This window comes from Aptenodytes forsteri, unplaced genomic scaffold (genome assembly GCF_000699145.1).
Source record: "Aptenodytes forsteri isolate BGI_AS27 unplaced genomic scaffold, ASM69914v1 Scaffold29, whole genome shotgun sequence".
In the NCBI taxonomy this organism is placed as follows: Eukaryota; Metazoa; Chordata; class Aves; order Sphenisciformes; family Spheniscidae; genus Aptenodytes; species Aptenodytes forsteri.
Window position 1 is genome coordinate 2408287 of NW_008794520.1, and position 17088 is coordinate 2425374.

At 39.0% G+C, this 17088-nt stretch overlaps 1 protein-coding gene across 1 annotated transcript in view; it reads left to right on the forward strand.

The window, feature by feature from the left end:
• Positions 1–16764, forward strand: part of SNX4 (sorting nexin 4) — a 34966-nt gene extending 18202 nt beyond the window's left edge. Inside the window, exons 6-13 of the mRNA XM_009290993.1 lie at positions 3170–3242; positions 4785–4846; positions 6361–6426; positions 10641–10730; positions 11979–12078; positions 12873–13018; positions 14426–14540; positions 14868–16764. Coding sequence (XP_009289268.1) covers positions 3170–3242; positions 4785–4846; positions 6361–6426; positions 10641–10730; positions 11979–12078; positions 12873–13018; positions 14426–14540; positions 14868–14915 — 700 coding nt within the window. The 3' untranslated portion in view covers positions 14916–16764. The remainder of the gene's footprint in view (positions 1–3169; positions 3243–4784; positions 4847–6360; positions 6427–10640; positions 10731–11978; positions 12079–12872; positions 13019–14425; positions 14541–14867) is intronic.
• Positions 16765–17088: the final 324 nt, after the last annotated feature.

The window sequence follows — 17088 nt, forward strand, 5'->3', positions numbered from 1 at the left end:
TTTGGGTACAAGTTGTTTAATAAATAACTGATGAGCATAACTTGTATTTCTTTTTAATTCAGAGAGAGCCTTTTAGCATAGCATGTGTGGCCCTAACAGGAGGAATATTGCCTCGTTCTGCCTAGCACACTTAGCTTGAGCTGCCTGGAATCTGATGTCTTACCCCTCTGCGTTACCTTTGGTGCTTGTGTGACTGGGTGGTAAAGTGGGTTCAGCAAGCTCACCTTGCTGAAACAAAAGATCTGACTGCTCTGTGGAGTGTAGGTTTTCAGGTTCCTGGACCAGGAAGGGTTCAGGTGAAGAATAGCTGCAACTCCCAGTCTGGATTGCCTTGCGGTGCAGTGGAGCTGTACCCTTCAGCTTAGAGCAACCTGAGGAGCTTTAAACAGCTGAAACGATGCTGCTCTAGGAGATCAAATGTAGATTGGAAACTAAACCTCCTCCTGCGGGAAGCAATAAATATCTTTAATGATGGAATTATATGGTGATAAAAATGTGGTATTCTGGTACTCAGAGTTAAATCTTTATCTACTGCAGACCTCTCTAATTTGGCCTCATGGTACCCATCCTCTTGTTCTCTTTCTGTGCTTTAATCAAAACAATAGCTTTCTTCTTGGTGAAAGCTTTCTTTAGGAAGCACTAAATCCTTTCCTAAGGCAGATGTCGTTTGTTTTTTTTTTTTTTACAAAAAGTAACTCTCTTTTTTTTTTGTCTGGTTAGTTGGACAAGTGGCTTGTTCTTTAGTGAACAGTTCTGTCCTTGTAATATCTTCCTTCACAAAACAGGAAAATGGTACTGCCCTCCCTGATGTAGGGAGGAGTACTGCCAAGTAAAATGCACAAAGTAAATAACTTATATTGAAATGCTGTCTACTGTAAATGAAATTTTCTTCTTTGCCATTACCATAAAAGATATTGTTGAGAAGAAGCCTGGTGGTGCCCCTACAGAAATGTGACCTGATCTGTTCTTCATTTGTGTCTGAAGTTCTACTTGATAGCTCAATTAAATATCTAGACTGTTGGTGATGTTGCAGAACCAGTAAAACCAAGGGAAGAGCGCTAGGCTTGCTTCAGTTACTGAGTGCCAAAACAATGTCTTGTTTCACACTTCTACATTACGATGCACTGGAAAGTAAACATGCCTTTGTGTGCCTCACCAAACTCAGTTTGAATATTACTTTATAATTATGTAATATTTTTAAATGAGCGATGAGTAGGACTTAAGTAAATACTTGAGGAATAAACCTTTGATCTGCAGTACCACCAGTCTCTTAAAAACAGCTTTTCCTGAAAAATTATATTTGTAAAGTTTCCAACCTTCACAGAAGATTGGGTGAAAAATAGCATCACTTTGGTTTATGCTTTTCTGAGACAATAAAAAGAAGACAGCTTGGTTCTGAAGTGATTTTTTAAAAATTACTATTTTATTTTTTAATGAAGGAGGAATTGGCATGGGAGAAGATGTACTGCTGCTGGAGTCCAGGATACTGAAAATTCTCTTAGGTTCCCGACTCTTGCCTTCAGGGAGTACGGCTTTCCTAAAAGCTTTCTTGCCACAAAACAGGATAAATAAAACTGTTTCATTATAAATTTCTGGAGTGGAAATGGGAGTCTTCCTGAGCTGAAGGCATGCTTTTTAATCTTTTGTTTTTAGTTCAATTATTTCAAATATCTTCACTGTACGTGTCTGCAGCTGTCCGACATGCAGCCCTGGTGCATATTTTATAAAGTGTAAACTGAAAAGATTGCTCGCTAAACCCCACTGTGCAGATCAATGACTATTTATTTTTTCCATACAGTTTCTCTGCTGGCTTTTAAATCTTTTTATGTACTTTAACCCTGTGTGTGTCATAATCTTATAAAAGATGCTCCTTGGAGATCAAAAATATTAGAAATGGTAATAAAGCTCCTACCTCCTGAATGTAAGGGGGGAAAATATTTTAGGGGAAGACTTCCTGGCAGGGGAAGAAGAGGTGTTAAATGAAAAACCCTGGAATTCCATACTTGGTCCCCCAAAACAAGTGACCTGACTCATTTCAGTAAGACCTCTTGGGTACAAACTATTCTGAAATACAAAGCCTGACTATGTGCGTGCGGTGGGAGGAGGGGTGAAGGTATTTTATGCTTGAACATCAACCTGGAAGGCTAATCTTAGTCTCCCATTCCTTAATTCTAGTTGCAGTGTTCTGTGTTTGTTTGTTTATTTTCAGATCATTGTTTAGTAATTTAGGTAAAGCTGTTTCTGGCTTCCCATCTGGATGAAATATGTTCTTGTGTACCAGAGTAGGTCATGAGTTAGACTTGTGTGTGATAGGGAGGGTTTATGTATACAGAAGTGGCTGTTGCTCTGGCTTAATTGGTTACCTGTCACTAGCAAAGCTGTGGCAGCTGCCTCTGCTTCGTGGTTAGCATGAGCTAAATGTATCAACTTAAACTACCACCGAGGCTTAACTGGGGAGGCTGATAAAATGCCTCTTTCCTTCAGTAGTGGCAGGCCAGCAGTGTGCACATGGTCACTTGCGATGGGTTACCTGACTGGTACTTTGCTAAGCTGTAGTGACTTGATTGCTTTTAACATTGTGTGACTCCTGTGCAGGTACAGGTCTCAATAGGGTTTCATATGTAACTAGTTACAGTTACTGTACGGCTTAGCCTTAGAGGGATTGTGATAATTGTGAATGCTTCCTTGAACTTCTGAAAGGTTATACTCAAAACCGGCTAGATGGCAGCTTGAAAGTAAAGTATCTTTGTCAAGCCAGAAACGTGAACACATTTTTATTAAGAAGTATGTATGCCTCAGCAGATTTTGGCTTTGTACTTATTTGAAGCTTTCTTATTCATTCATGCTTGCTTTTATAAATACCGTTTTTAAAAAAAAACCAACACAATGGTGTAGTAATTTCAGTTAACTACTTATATTTCATAAAAATTTATCTCTTAAATTGTTCTGAACCTTCATCATTTACATAAAAGCAGTTATGCAAGTGTTGGGTTGTTTGCTTTAGGGAAATTAAACTCTGCAGTCACTTCTTTAGGAGTCTTCAGCTAATTCCACCTCAATATAATCCAGGCTCTGTCTCGCTGGCTGTAGCATTGTGGTTCTATCCTGCATTCTGTGAAAGCTTGCTTTCATGATGGCTAATGATGTACTATCTGTTTCCTGCTCCCAGGAGATTTACTGAGCTAAAACACTATAGTGATGAACTGCAGTCTGTCATATCACACCTTCTGCGAGTCAGAGCTGTAAGTATTTCCCCTGTGTGTCGTGACAAATAGTATAATTTATTTCTGAGGCAGTATTTCTTGTTTAGTCAAGAGAACTCGTATATGTGCTCTAGAATAAGGGCAGTTTTGCCTGAGAGAGTCTGGCTCTGGAGCATGGGGCAGGAGATGGCAGGGGTGGGGGGCGCTGACTTTGTACAGATTTGCAGGGGGAAAGAGTTCCAGATGTGGTGGTTGCGTTTGACAGTCATTGGAGGAGCAAACACATGCATGTTGCTAATCTACCCTTTCCCCTGATGGTCACATATCAGAGGGAGGTGTTTTAAAGAGGACCGAGATGTCTGCTTCTCTCTACTCAGCAGACAAGTTGCTTTTGCTGGATGCCTGGTCTGAGAAGGGCCCTAACACACAGTTTTCTGGTCAGACATATAATACTTTGTTTTCCAGAGCTTGTAGTATGAATCGTGTATGCTTCCCAGCACACTCTTTCTTTTTTTGGCTTGTTCTTCGATCTGTAATGAATAATGTTCTTTGTAATGATGAGAACAATTATGTCATGCATCAAGATACTCTATGGGTTGAGAATGGAAGATTTTTTTTTAAAAGTCACAAAAAGGAAATGGGAAATTACAATTCCAATAATGGGGAGCATGATATTGCTTTTTAGTATGCTCAACAGGGATTTAATTTTTGATGGAAACTGTGCAGCAGAGAGAACAGTAACTGATAGCCCTGTTGAGCTGGGTTCTTGAGAGGATTAATCACTGGTGATCTACTGACAGTGCCTTTTTCTCAGGGCTATATGCACATGAGATCTTTTGGGCAGTTTGCTTATGTTTCCTTTTTAGTGCTTTGACAGACCAATAACAGTAACTCTTCCCGAACTTCAATCTGATTCATTGGTACATCACAATTACAAGGGCATTATCTGGATTACAAGTTACACTTCAGAGTGTACGTGTGGTCTTTTCTTCTGAGGTTGTTGCCAGCATTGTAGTGCTGGCTGCAGCAGGTACTGACTCTCCAAACAGCTGAAATGACATATCTAGCTTGAGCAATAAGTTCTGGATAGCTCATTTCCTTTCCTTTGTTTCACTGAGCTGGACGGAAAAATCAAGTCACTTGTTAGAATTTTACTGAAGCTTTCCCTACAGTCTTGGTGACAGGATGGACTTTTGTCTTGCCATCTTTATGTTAAATAAGCAAGTGTGTATATAAATTTGGCATTATTCAGGTAAAGGAGGCTATGCCTTACATTTGGTTATCAAAAACTGAAGGTAACTTGATTATTTGTGGTCTCCATAGGCATATCCTATACATGGGCGCTTCTGAAGAAATACTTGAGGTGTTACTTTTCAGTATAGCCTTGACTGACTTCAGTCTTCAAAGGCTTAATGCTGCTGACTTTTTTTCCTTCAGTAGTGGCTTAGATTAGATTTAGGCCTAATCTTGTTTACCTGTATAAAAAGGTTAAGGTTTTATCTTGAAGTTTGTATATGGGTTTTCACAAAGCAATTGTACTTAATGTTGATGACCAAAAATTGATGCTAAATAATGTTTTAGAGGGTAGCAGACCGGCTATATGGTGTCTATAAAGTCCATGGCAACTATGGAAGAGTATTCAGGTAAGAGTTCATCCATTTTTTAAATATGTACATAAAGAGAGGTGTGTGTGTGGAGAGGGAGAGGGAATTTGGTGGTTATGTTGTTATGCTTTTGAAAAGTATATCTGAAACATTTAAATACTTGCCTTGAAAAACTTCATATTGCAGTTCTAATGAGATTTCTGTGTTGGATATAGCGATCTCTGGATCTGCTGAGCTTAGTCTCAAGTGGAAGACTTTAGCTTTTTGTTTTGTGTTCCAGACCTTTGGGGCTTTTGTTGTTGTGTTGGCATTCTGTTTCTTCAGAAAGTAACTTATTCCCTGTTTTCATGCAGTTGTCTCTGAAAAGCTTCTAGGTCCTTTTAAGGGTTAAAAATCAACAACTATGTCCAATTTTAGTACCTTTTTTAAGTGAATTTGCCAATCGTTTTTTTGATTTATATGAGTGAATTGGCATGCTCAAGTTTTCCATCTCACTGGAGAATTAAAGAATCTAAACTTCTGGTTAAGGGAAACCTCCTGCTTCTACACACTGTTCAAGTGCTAAATTTAATTCTCTGGGTTAATGGATTGCAGATGTCTTTCTCATTGGGGGTTTTAAAGTGAAATTAGGTGTAGTTCTGTAATAACACAAAGACAAACAAATGTCAACATCAGCAGAGTGGAATGTTTATGAAAAAGTGAAGGACAGAATAGATGCATTAGACATAAATTATGCAAAATACAAGGGGACCCCCTCCTTTTTTTTCTTATAAAAAGAGTTGTGGATGTAATTCTTGTAACTAAGAAATCTCATAAGGTTTCACAAAGCTGAGAACACAATTAAAATTGCAGTGTACATGCTCGGGTGTGCAGAGCAAGTCTCTTGCTATCTTTGTTGTAGCTCTGTTTCCTTCTTTATCTAAATGATCTCCCTAATGCGAATAGGTAGTGGCAATAATGAGATGGTTGTAAGTTGATTTTTTTTTTTTTAAATGAATAGAACTAAACAGTGGTCTACTATGAAAACAGAAAACAACATACAGCAAACTGCTTCAGGAGCAGTAAAATGCTTGCAAATGTCAAATCCCACCTTCTGGTTTTTGGAATGAGAGTCTTCTATCTGACGTGTTGCAAGTCTGGAAAGCTTAGTTTCTTCTTGATGAGCATGTTAGACCAAATTCTGTTTTAGAAACTTCCCTTTTTTTTTCACACCCCCCCCCCTTTATTTTAAGTGCTAGTATCTTTTTTTTTTCCCCCTAAATTGAGTTTTAGCTAATTAAACAAGATTCTTTCTTCTCAAAACTAATCCCACTCTAAGTGTATTTGTGAGGATGAGTGTAGGTGGCAGGGATGATTGTTTAATAGAGTGCTGTGAATAGCCTTGCCCCATTGTCAGTGTTGCTGCTTAGAGGAAGAAAACAGTTTGGCCAAGTCTAACTTTGAGGCAATTTCCATTCAGGTGTCACCTGGAAAGAAACTATATACAGGATGCAGCTTATTAACTTCCCTTACCCTTCATGTGTGATGTTGTTTCTCGTTTGTTTTTCCTACAGTGAGTGGAGTGCAATAGAAAAGGAGATGGGGGATGGGTTGCAGAGTGCTGGCCACCACATGGATGTGTAAGTACTGACTGAATATCTGATAGTTTGATGTAAGCCAGATGTAGAACTCTCCCTCTTTCCTCTCTTTTCCCTCAACCCCAAAGTACATACAAGCAGTGCACTGAGAAAGTTGGGGGTGCGTTGTTTTTAGGTATACAGTGTTTCTGTGACTTGGATGCAGGCACAATTTTAGCATCCGTGTACTGTATTAAGTAGCTCAAAAGGTCTCAGGAGAAGCAGAGGGGTTTCTTTTTTTTATTATTATGTTGAAATTGTAGAAGTGTTTGGAATTCTTCCAGTTTTTCTTTTAAGCTACTATGCGAGAAACTGGTGGAATACAACTTTAATGTACTGCAGACCTGATGAGATCCGTTTGGTTTTGATAGCAGCATTTTGTACCATGCAGTAGATGGTACACAGATTTGGACTTAATTACAGAAAGTTAAGAAACTTAATTAATCAGCACCAAAACGCCAATGGATTCTTGAAACAAATACTGACTGGATGTAATGAAGTAGAGAATCTTCCCTCTTTGCATCTTTAGAGTCAGTTGGCAGAGTACGCGAAGCACAGCTTTCAAAATAAGAGTCTAGCACTTCAGAGTGCTCACAGAAGTGGTATTCTAGGCTCATGCTTTCTGCTTTCAGGTAGTCATATATAGTAAGTGAAACAGTATAATTTCTCATTACTCTGATTCCTCTTCTATAATTGCGCAGTACAGATAAGTAACAGCTCCAGCAAGAGATGGAAGCTGTTTGACACTTCACACAATATTTTTACTGATAAAGTGTAATTTGTGTGGAAGTAACGTTATCAGTTTTAGTTTACAGTGCAGACTTACATATGTACTACTGCCTGGTTGTTATTGGTGTTATGCCTTGTCAAGTGGAAGGGTTTCAAGAGCCATGCCAAACTCTGCCCTCAGCTTCTTCAGAATAATTCTGGTTTTATCAGATCTTTAAGAATTTGAACCCCTCTGAATAATTTATTCACACTTCTGTGTTTTGGCTAACATGGTGGTTTGCACCCAAAAAAAGCTATAATATTTTTTAGGCAGAGGGCTCTGGCGAGAATAAAGAAATGGAGAATGCATTCTGTTTTCAGAAGAAAATAATTGAAGTAGAGGTGTGTCGTGGTTTAACCTCAGTCGGCAACTGAGCACCTACTAGGAAGGAAATTAACTCTATCCCTGCCAAAACCAGGACAAGGTGGAATATAATATTAAGCACCTATTGCGGTATGCAGAAATTGAAGTGATTATGAAAACATGGTATAATATAGAGGAGTTAAGGAGCCACAAGTGGGTTTTCAGTGGTTCAGATACACCATGCTAAGATGTCAAACACCTAGAAATGCGTAACTGACTAAAAAAAGTGGGTCTCACTTCTCAGTCAGGAGGCTGAACCCTCTCCACACATCTGAGATGTTTAATATTTCTGTCTGTAACACAGTTAGGGCTAAAGATCCAGAGTAACGGCAATGAGTTTCTGGGTAACTTTAATCACTGCATGAAGTCTGAGGTAGCTTTCATGTCTGTCATCTCTTCTGCTCTGGCACTCTCATACAACAATAATCTTTTAGTGACAATCCAGCAAGAAGCAGCAGCTGTGAGATTCAGGAACTCATTCAGTGACCCATGTGGTCTCCTACCAGTAAGGTTCATAGCTATGATCTCTTGAAAGTATAACTTACCAGTCCAGTTACCATTCCCATAACATTAGACAGGAGTTTATTGCAACAGAAAGCTACTTCAAGAAGGTTGCCTAATATAGATGTTAAACTTCAAGACTAATTTAATTATTCTCTATCTACCCCATATGCTGTAGTCTTTTACTAGATGTTTATTTAAACTTTTGAGTTGTTACTGGTTAGTATGATCTAAAACTACTTAATATTTGGAGAAGACATCCCAAAGCACCTCTGGGTGTGTGTTGTATAACAGGATCAGGCTTGCTGAAGTGATAGAAAACAACAGAGTATGCTGAGAAAGCTCAAGTGAATGGCTGTAATTCTATCATTTAAAAGATGAAAGAAAAAAATGCCAGACCTTTGACTTCTGTTCTTTATGCTGTTAATGAGTGACCCTTTATCTATGTATCAACTAGATTGTCATTACAGGTGGAAGCAGTATAAACTAAAACAGGGGTTTAGTTGATGATTCCCATGAAGAGTGGGAATATATTAGGTACCTTGAGAACTTACTGCAGTGTTTCTCCTTCAGATTTTCCCTGGTTTGTCTACCTGCTTAGGACAAACCAGTATTTAAACTTCAGCTTAGGTAGTCAGAAATATAGCTTCTCTTACTACTTTTTTTTCAAATCAAACTTAAGTGTCATTATGAAAACCCTGTCTAAGTAAGGTGGGGTTTTTGTTGGTTGGTTTTTTTTGTTCATTTTTTTGGAGAGTTGTTCTGCCACAGATGAGCTCTAGCACTGCTCTAAACTTAGAACTTACCTGAAACTGAAATGTGGTCCATCTGCTGCCCTGAGAAATCTAACCACTATACTAAAATTATTGCACTTCAGAACTTAAAAATAGAGAGGGTAAGCCACTTATGACCTGTGTGACTGCACGATTTTTTCAGTACAAGTATATTTTTCAACAGTTTGGATTTCTTCTTACTTTGATTCATAATGTGAATTCTTGTTCTGCCAGTTCTTTTATCCCTTGTACTTAAACTGATCTGCTGTTGCTGATCACTTCATATGTTAATGTTTATCACCAGTAGCCTTGGTAGGGCTTTTCCTGGGTGTGCCATGTCTTTGATTTTGCAGAGCATCAAAACAACTCACCTTGCTTGCAAACTTAGAAGATTCATACTTGAACAGTTGGGCATGTCTACAACTTCTCCTTAGGCTCCACATTCTTCCAGTTATTCTGCAAGTAGCTGCTCCCTCCTTGAAGAGCCTTAGTTCGCATGCCCTACTGAGCAGGCCTGAGGATGATGATAACTTTCAGCAGGAGTGTCTCCCTTTAGATTCCCGGGGGTCTAAGTGATATTGTTGTTTCTTTTAGAGCTTGCAGGAGGGATTTCTTGTTCTCTCCCAAGTCACGTTACCAGTTCCTTTTCAGCTTGAGACTCTGCCTCTTCTTCCATAGAGCCGGTTACTGGAGAGGCACAGGAAGAAAGGGAAAAACTGAGACTTTGCGAAGACTTTAAAGCCAAGAGGTGCTGTGATTAACGTTTGGGTTACATTGTGCTGGTCACTAGACAAGCATGGGCATAGGCTCGCTTCAGAGAGCCTGCAGCTGTGCAAGGGATTGCCACACACTTGAGAATCCAGACTGAGTTGGCAGAATAGATGAAGGCATTTGTGATGGGATCTCATTCATTCTGTTTATCTCCGGTGGCACATGCCCTGTATTGCTGGCTAAAGTGGCATCCTGTTTCAGTCACTGTGCCAAGTGACATGTGCAGTTACCTCTTAGCTGTAGGCCTGTCCCTGCAAATGTGTCCAAGCACAGTCATCTTGGTTAGTGAGAACCTATTAAATACTCTCCAATAAGCAATATAAATGAGAAAAAGAAAGTGCTTTTTGCCATTTTTAGGAGACATCAGCCTAAATGACAAAACTCTTACTGAATGCAAGAACTGTGGAGTTGGTCCAAGCCCTTGTACTTCAGATTTCTCCCTAAAAGGGAGGTTTAAACTTCTTGTTGCTCTGAATTGATATGCCTGACTTACACAGCAGACAAAGCAACACACTTTCAAGGAGCTGAAGGACTTAATGTCGTGGTGTTGAGAGCACCACTGTGAGTTCTGTTGTACTCGGGCTGAATAATGAACAATGAAAGCAGCCTTTTAAATACTGCCTCTTTGCTTTTCAGAAGGTATGATGTTCACGTTCCTATGCCTTAATGCTTTAAGCCTTGTAGGATTTCTTCTGCACCATGTCTTTTTTTGCCTTGGTGCTGCGTATTGACAGTCCACCACAGAAAAGGAAAAAATTGTTTTCCTTTCCTGTAATAAAACCCGCCTCATCTTCAGCAGGAAACTTATGATAGATCTTGTAGTAACAACCAAAGAAACAGGCCTGCAGGAGTGTTTGTATTTGCTGATTTTAAGAGTTTAATTAAAAACAAAGGAAAAACCCTCTTTAGAAGTGTTTTTCAGTCTTTTGCTTTGTGACTGGTGTTTGTGTCAAACAGGTGTCCTCCCTTGCTACTCTATTTGTAGTCCTTAAAGGTTAAATTAAAGAACTTTATATTTAACCATGGCTGTTTTTCACCAGATATGCAGCTTCTATTGATGACATACTGGAAGAAGAAGAACATTATGCAGATCAGCTGAAAGAGTATCTCTTCTATGCAGAAGCTCTACGGTATGTACAGAAGTGTATAGCTCAAATGGAAGCTATAGTCCTTTCCTCTAATATCGTGTTGATGTTGAATTGAGCTTGGTATCCTTTTCTGTTCTCCGAGAGGTAGAAGTTTCAGTGTTGTGGAATCTCCATGTTCTCACCTCTTATTTTGCTTACATTGCCATGTGGGTGGCAATAAAAGTTAGAACTGAGCTGATCAGTAGTGAAATGACAGAAATGTTAAAATCGGTATGCTGTGGAAGGTAATGCTGTTTATTCCTCTGGTTACACTGTTTCCTTGGCTTCTGGTATAATAGTGCCCCAATGTGCTGAAAGCTTCAGTTTTCAAATGAGATAGGCCAAACAGAGCTGCTACGGCCATTACAAATTCCAGCAAGTTTCAAAGCGCCCTTACATAACTTTCATCTGCTGTGCAGTATTGTGCAGCTAAATACTGATTTTTATTTTTTTTTTTTAATTAGCCTTTATAGGGCAGTCCTCCCTTACAAGCAGTGATACAAAAGCAAACTGCTTTATGCTTTAAGATTGCACCTAAAGCTATTGTGCTCTCCATGGGCTGGCTCCGGACCTCTTGGAGAGGTCCAGGAGTGCTGTAGAGAATTGGGCTGGAGAGTGTGTGCTGCTGTGTGGGAACCCAGAGCACAAGTAGCTTCTCCTGGGAGACGAGTGTGCGTCCGGCCTTGGAGTACGGATGTAGCATCATCAGCCCACACAGGACTGGGACTTACTGCAGGTGGTCAGAGGAAACTCTCCTGTTTTCCAGATGAAAGGCACTATATGAATCTAGAAGCACAGTTTCTTGTTTCGTTGTTTAAAAAATAAAATGTGAAGAATTTTATGATTGACTGACACATTGGTGCTGTGACAGGTACCATCTCCAGGTATCTTTTGTCACAGTTGTGATTTTTCTGTAATATATTTTAAATAAAACTATTTTACAGTGGTGTCCTTAAGTAGGTGGTAGTGCTTGTATTGCTGAGAGTGTCTCGGAATGAGTCTGAAAAGAGGAGGAGAAGAGCAGAACGCTGCTGCACTAAGAACTTTCTTTATACTTTGATCCAAACTTGCTTAACTAATGCATTTGCAGAGTTATGCATTCTGTGATAAGGCTGTTGAATTCAAGCTAGACAAAAAACTGAACATGCTGCCTGCCAAAAAAAAGCATGATGCCGTTTGTAAAGTTTAAATGGAGGGAAACATAGCAAAACAAAGTATTATATGACAGATCTTTCATTGCTTACTTTTCAGGGCAGTTTGCAGGAAACACGAACTAATGCAATATGACTTGGAAATGGCTGCACAGGACCTAACATCTAAGAAACAGCAGTGTGAGGAGCTGGCAACAGGAGTGAGTCTTTCCACTTTCTTCTCCAAGATGCCTTTTTTTTTTTTTGAGCCAAGTTACTTAGAATGACATTTAAATGGCACTGACATGCTGGCTGCCACTTATGAGAAGCAGTATCATATGAGCTGTAGGCATCTGAGGTTTAAAGTAGCTTGGTTCTTGGTGACATAAGCTGTTTGTACCAAACTTCTGTTATTGAATACTGAACAAGTAAAGGGTTGCAGGAAATACGACCTGAGCAGAATAAAACAAACAACTCTATCCTAAAGATCAAAATTCCAAAGACTTCCTTTGCCTTTTGAGAGGTGGATATTACTGATCTGTGGCTAGTCTTTTATATGGAAGATAATGTTACTTAAAATATTATATTAAGGTGGTAACTTCAAAAAAAGTGCTTAGAATTCTTAATATTGCTGTTGGTTCTATTGATGCTCTATACGCAACTTCTTTATGGCTTTTCTTTCTTATACAGAACACAAGACTTAGGTTCTTTCCTACTTCAGTAAGAAAATTGCTCTGAAAGGTTACCCATGTCAGTGGAATGACTCAATTATGGTCCAATCCACAGACCAGCCTTAAGAGTTTGAACATGAAATTACTTCCTCCCCACTTTGCTCAGGCTAATGTGAGCCACCATACCTTCTATAGCTACTTATCAATGGGACATTCACGAAATGGAAGATAAAGCCAAAAATCAGCCGAATAATAAGAATAAGCCCAAATGCTGCTAAAATCACATAATGACTTGTGGCTGTGCTCAAGAATCCCAAATCTAGAGTGTCTTTGGTTTTTTGTAGACTGTGAGAACATTCTCCCTGAAAGGGATGACCAGCAAGCTCTTTGGGCAGGAAACCCCCGAGCAGAGGGAAGCCAAGATAAAGGTTCTAGAAGAGCAGATACAGGAAGGAGAAGAACAACTTAAGTCTAAAAATCTGGAGAGCAGGTAAACGGGCTTGACTCTTTCAAAGAAAACACAGGGCTTGTCTTAGCAAAAGTCCTTTACTGGATGCTCTTGAAGGTGTTTGCATTTTATAAGTGTTTTTAATATATTCTTGGTGTTTATGAGCTGTCTATAAAAGCTCCTGTCAGCTGCAAGTTTTGAAATAAAGTACAGTACATGCAGTTAGCTTCTGGTCTGAGAGTATGGCTTATGTAAAACCTGATGACTTTCCCAGTTACAGAGCCCACTCTAATGGCTGACTTGCATGCTTTTATGTTCAGCTAGTGATATATTTAGCAGGTGAGCTTGTAGGTCTGCAGCTGAATAGCGTAAGACTCGAAAGCTGATTTGCTTCAAATATAGTATTTAGTTTGGTTTATGTGTATGGGTCCTGAGCTCATATTCTGCAACTTCTCATATGGGGGACAACTGACTCCTGTTTGAGAGAGATTAGAAGTTCTGGTGAGTTGTGTTTGAGTAACTGCTTCTCGGTGCTCTAATGAAATTTTCTTCAGGAATGCAAACATGAAAAATAGGAACTAACATTCCTAAAGCAACGTGATTGTGTCAGAACACATTTATCGTATAACACAAGGGGTAAACGTGGTATCTCCTAATATGTTAGGATTAGAGCTGGAAAGATAAGACTAGTTCATGAATAGTTCAAAACAACAAGACGCTCCGTAAATGCAGTATCTTAATCATTTTGACAGAAGTACTGGAGATCTGCTTTTGTAGCTCTGGAAGCAATTTTCAAGTGAATACTTGCCTTGTATGTATAGTCCAGCACAAATGAAAGCTATGAATTATAGAAATCTACCTCCATTTTAGTTAAGGAGACCTGAAGACACATCACCAAACCAACAAAATTAATTCCTGAAGTGAATTGTCCAAGTCAAATTTGCATTGTAAATGTTTGTTGTACTTGAGTGTCTCAAATCCTGATGACAAGTGAGTTTTCACATTGGAAAGACCAAGATTCTGACTTGACAATTGACAAAGAAATGTGCAGTGTTGTGTGCTGAACGTTAGCATAAAGCTACTTAGTTACCCCAACAGAATCTGAGGAGAAAAGTATATTCTGAATTATACTGGTTCTATGGCAGTGATGCTTACTGGGGGGGAAAAAAGCCGCAAAACAAACAACCCAGCACGTGCTGTGAAACTGATTCCCTAGATTAAAAACCTTAAGAAGAAGGTGGAGAATTAGATAGTAGTGCCAATTATAAAATGAGGACGCTGTAGGATGCATAACAACTGCAGAACTTGGTTTACTGACTGAAAGAAGGAGCGCTTTGTCATATATATATATATATATAGCTTCTCCGCTGAGGGTTCAGAGGAAGGAAGATCAGCTGAGGATGGAACATGTAAAACACTTACTAACAGAAATATTGCTTTTAATTCCAGAGACTTTGTGAAAAGTGCCTGGGCTGACATTGAACGATTTAAAGAACAAAAGAATCACGATTTGAAGGAGGCGCTTATAAGCTATGCTGTTATGCAGATTAGCATGTGCAAAAAGGTACGTTTGTGAAAGGCCAGGCTAGTGTATATATTGTATCAGCAGGGGATCAGATGCAAACTTTCAATAACTAGGAACATTGCAGTCGCAGAAGGTTGGAAGTCACTAGCATAAAACCTCCTGCATATTCTGTCCTACTTTAACTCAGCTGCATGTTAATGTTGATATATAATAGGCAGTGTGGTCCAGTTCCAGCGTGGTCTCTGCCTTATTCTTGTGTGAAGTTCTGTGGGACTTCTTTGTAGACTCTTCTGTGGAAGAAAGTCTGTTGATGAGGTTTGCAAACAAAGTGTATTTCCACCTATTGATTTTCAACTTTTTTTAAAGGGAATTCAAGTTTGGACAAATGCAAAGGAATGCTTCAGCAAGATGTGATTATCTGGAAATGAATTCCTCCTCCAAGTGCCAGAGAACGGAAGCACAAATGTATAACACCCATGTTAAGTTGCTACATGACTTACATATAAATCATGAAATAAATGAGTGAATAGTTTTTCTTTCTGCTGATTGTAATTGTTAATAAAGGACAAAAAGGACATGTTATTAAATGTTTAGCCCTGAGTGCCACTTCTGTGGCATGTTTTATATGTGGTAGCAAATAATTCAGGGGTAAAAGAGTTACTGAAAACTACAGCTCTGTACTGGAGCAAAGGTATAGGGAAAGTTATCCCAGAAAGTATGAACTGAACTGTTCTGAGACTTGTGAAACACCATGCTCTGTAATGTGTAGATCACTTCCAGATGCCGTTCTTTTCAGCCATTGCTGTTTAGAATTTGTAATGCTCAAGGGTGCTTTGGTTTCATAATGGGACACACAGTTGTGTTCTTGAGGTCTACACCATAAGAGGACAAGAAATGAAATATTGTAATGCTTAGGGTTCATATTTAAATGCCTTTGCATGTCCATAGAGAAATGTGCTTTTCCAGAGTTCAGGTTAAGCAGCCTCAAGCTCCTGAGATGTTTGAAACTCTCTACAGTAGAGGTGTTGTACAATGGTTTGATACAATATTCTGCATTTACTGGTTCCCACTTAAGTTTTGATATGGGCATAGATTTCTTAAACTTCTTCCTGCAAGTAAAGGAGACTGGTGATCCAGCTGAGCAGCAAAACCAAAGTCAAAGCTGGTAAGAAGCGGATGCAACTTCTGTTTGGTTGTTTGGAACCTGTTTACACTAGATGTGAATCTGGCCTGTCGTACCTCCTCTTGTAACTGAAGCGGTTTGGTTCTTAAAAGAATAGTTCTTAATGAAGATGCTGAAATAAGAAAACTGGTGCAACTTCTGTCATACTCAAGAGCAGTGATGTGCAGAATCCACAACGAACCAAGGTGTCTGGCTCTTGTAATGATGTCTCCGTGTGTGTGTGTATATACACCAGTATAACATGATCTGCAGTTACAGGTACTTGCATTAAATGTTTCAAATTATGAAAAACACTTACTGCTGTCCAATATTGGGCTTTTTCTACATACTTAAAGTTCCTGAAGTCTTGTGGAATTTGTCGGACTTGATTGCTAGTCCTAAAGGAAGCTTTGAAATACTCTGAAAAGTGTATTTAATTATTCTGGATTATAACTCTACTTGGATTCTGATTTATAAGAGATGCTCCAGGAAGTCCTTAAAAGTTCTTTTGATAAATTATCAATAACGTAGTTACTGATATGTCCCACATTACTTTTGTCTCTGCAGCATTTCTTTTCTATAAAACCATTATAAAGAATTCGTAGGCCTGGTGTACACTACAGCTTAAAACTCTGAAGTAAAATGCTGGTCACTCTAATAACCTATGTTGGCTTTTTCAAAGCATATGACAGTGACGCTCCTGGCTGAGAGATGATGTTGGGCAGAAAGAGGTCTCTCCGTGTAACATTTACAAGGAGAAGCGTTGTTCCGTTCAGAGGTTGCAGTATCCAGTTCCGATACAGGCTGAAGGACTCTTACATTCCAAACCAAGAAGTTGCACACTTGATGTATTCAGTAAACCTTCTAAAGGAGTGGTGCCTTAATACAATACCTTGAGGCGCTCAGAGTAGGTATTTTTCATGCACTTTGATTTTTGGTAGATCTTTCTGGTGCCTCTTTCCACATTTCACTTGCTGTACAGCTTATTAAATGTATTAGTATGCCTTTTTTTCCTTGCTAGTTGTACTAAATTTAAGAAGGGAACAAAATGGTTCTTGTAAGTTTTGTGCCAAATAAGCTAAATAAAATTGCTCTTTGATATTTTTGTTATGTTGTTTTTTGTAAAAATGCTGTCTTCCCAATTCTGACAACTGCTGTTCAATTTCTTGAAATCAGTTCTTGTCCCTCTTAGCTCCTAAATGGTCTCCAAGCTTGGGTAAATTTTAAAGATTTGGCCCACAACTCTGCTCAAATTGCCCACAACTACCTTATTTGCCTTTTAGGTGAAGAACATAGTGTTAAGGCCAAACTTAGATGCTTGTTACAAGCCAGCTTTGATCCCTGCTTTGTTTTTGCCCAAACAGAACTAGCTGTCTGACTTGCATGCATGTCTTCATCTAGGTAAGAAAAGATGCATTTGAAAAG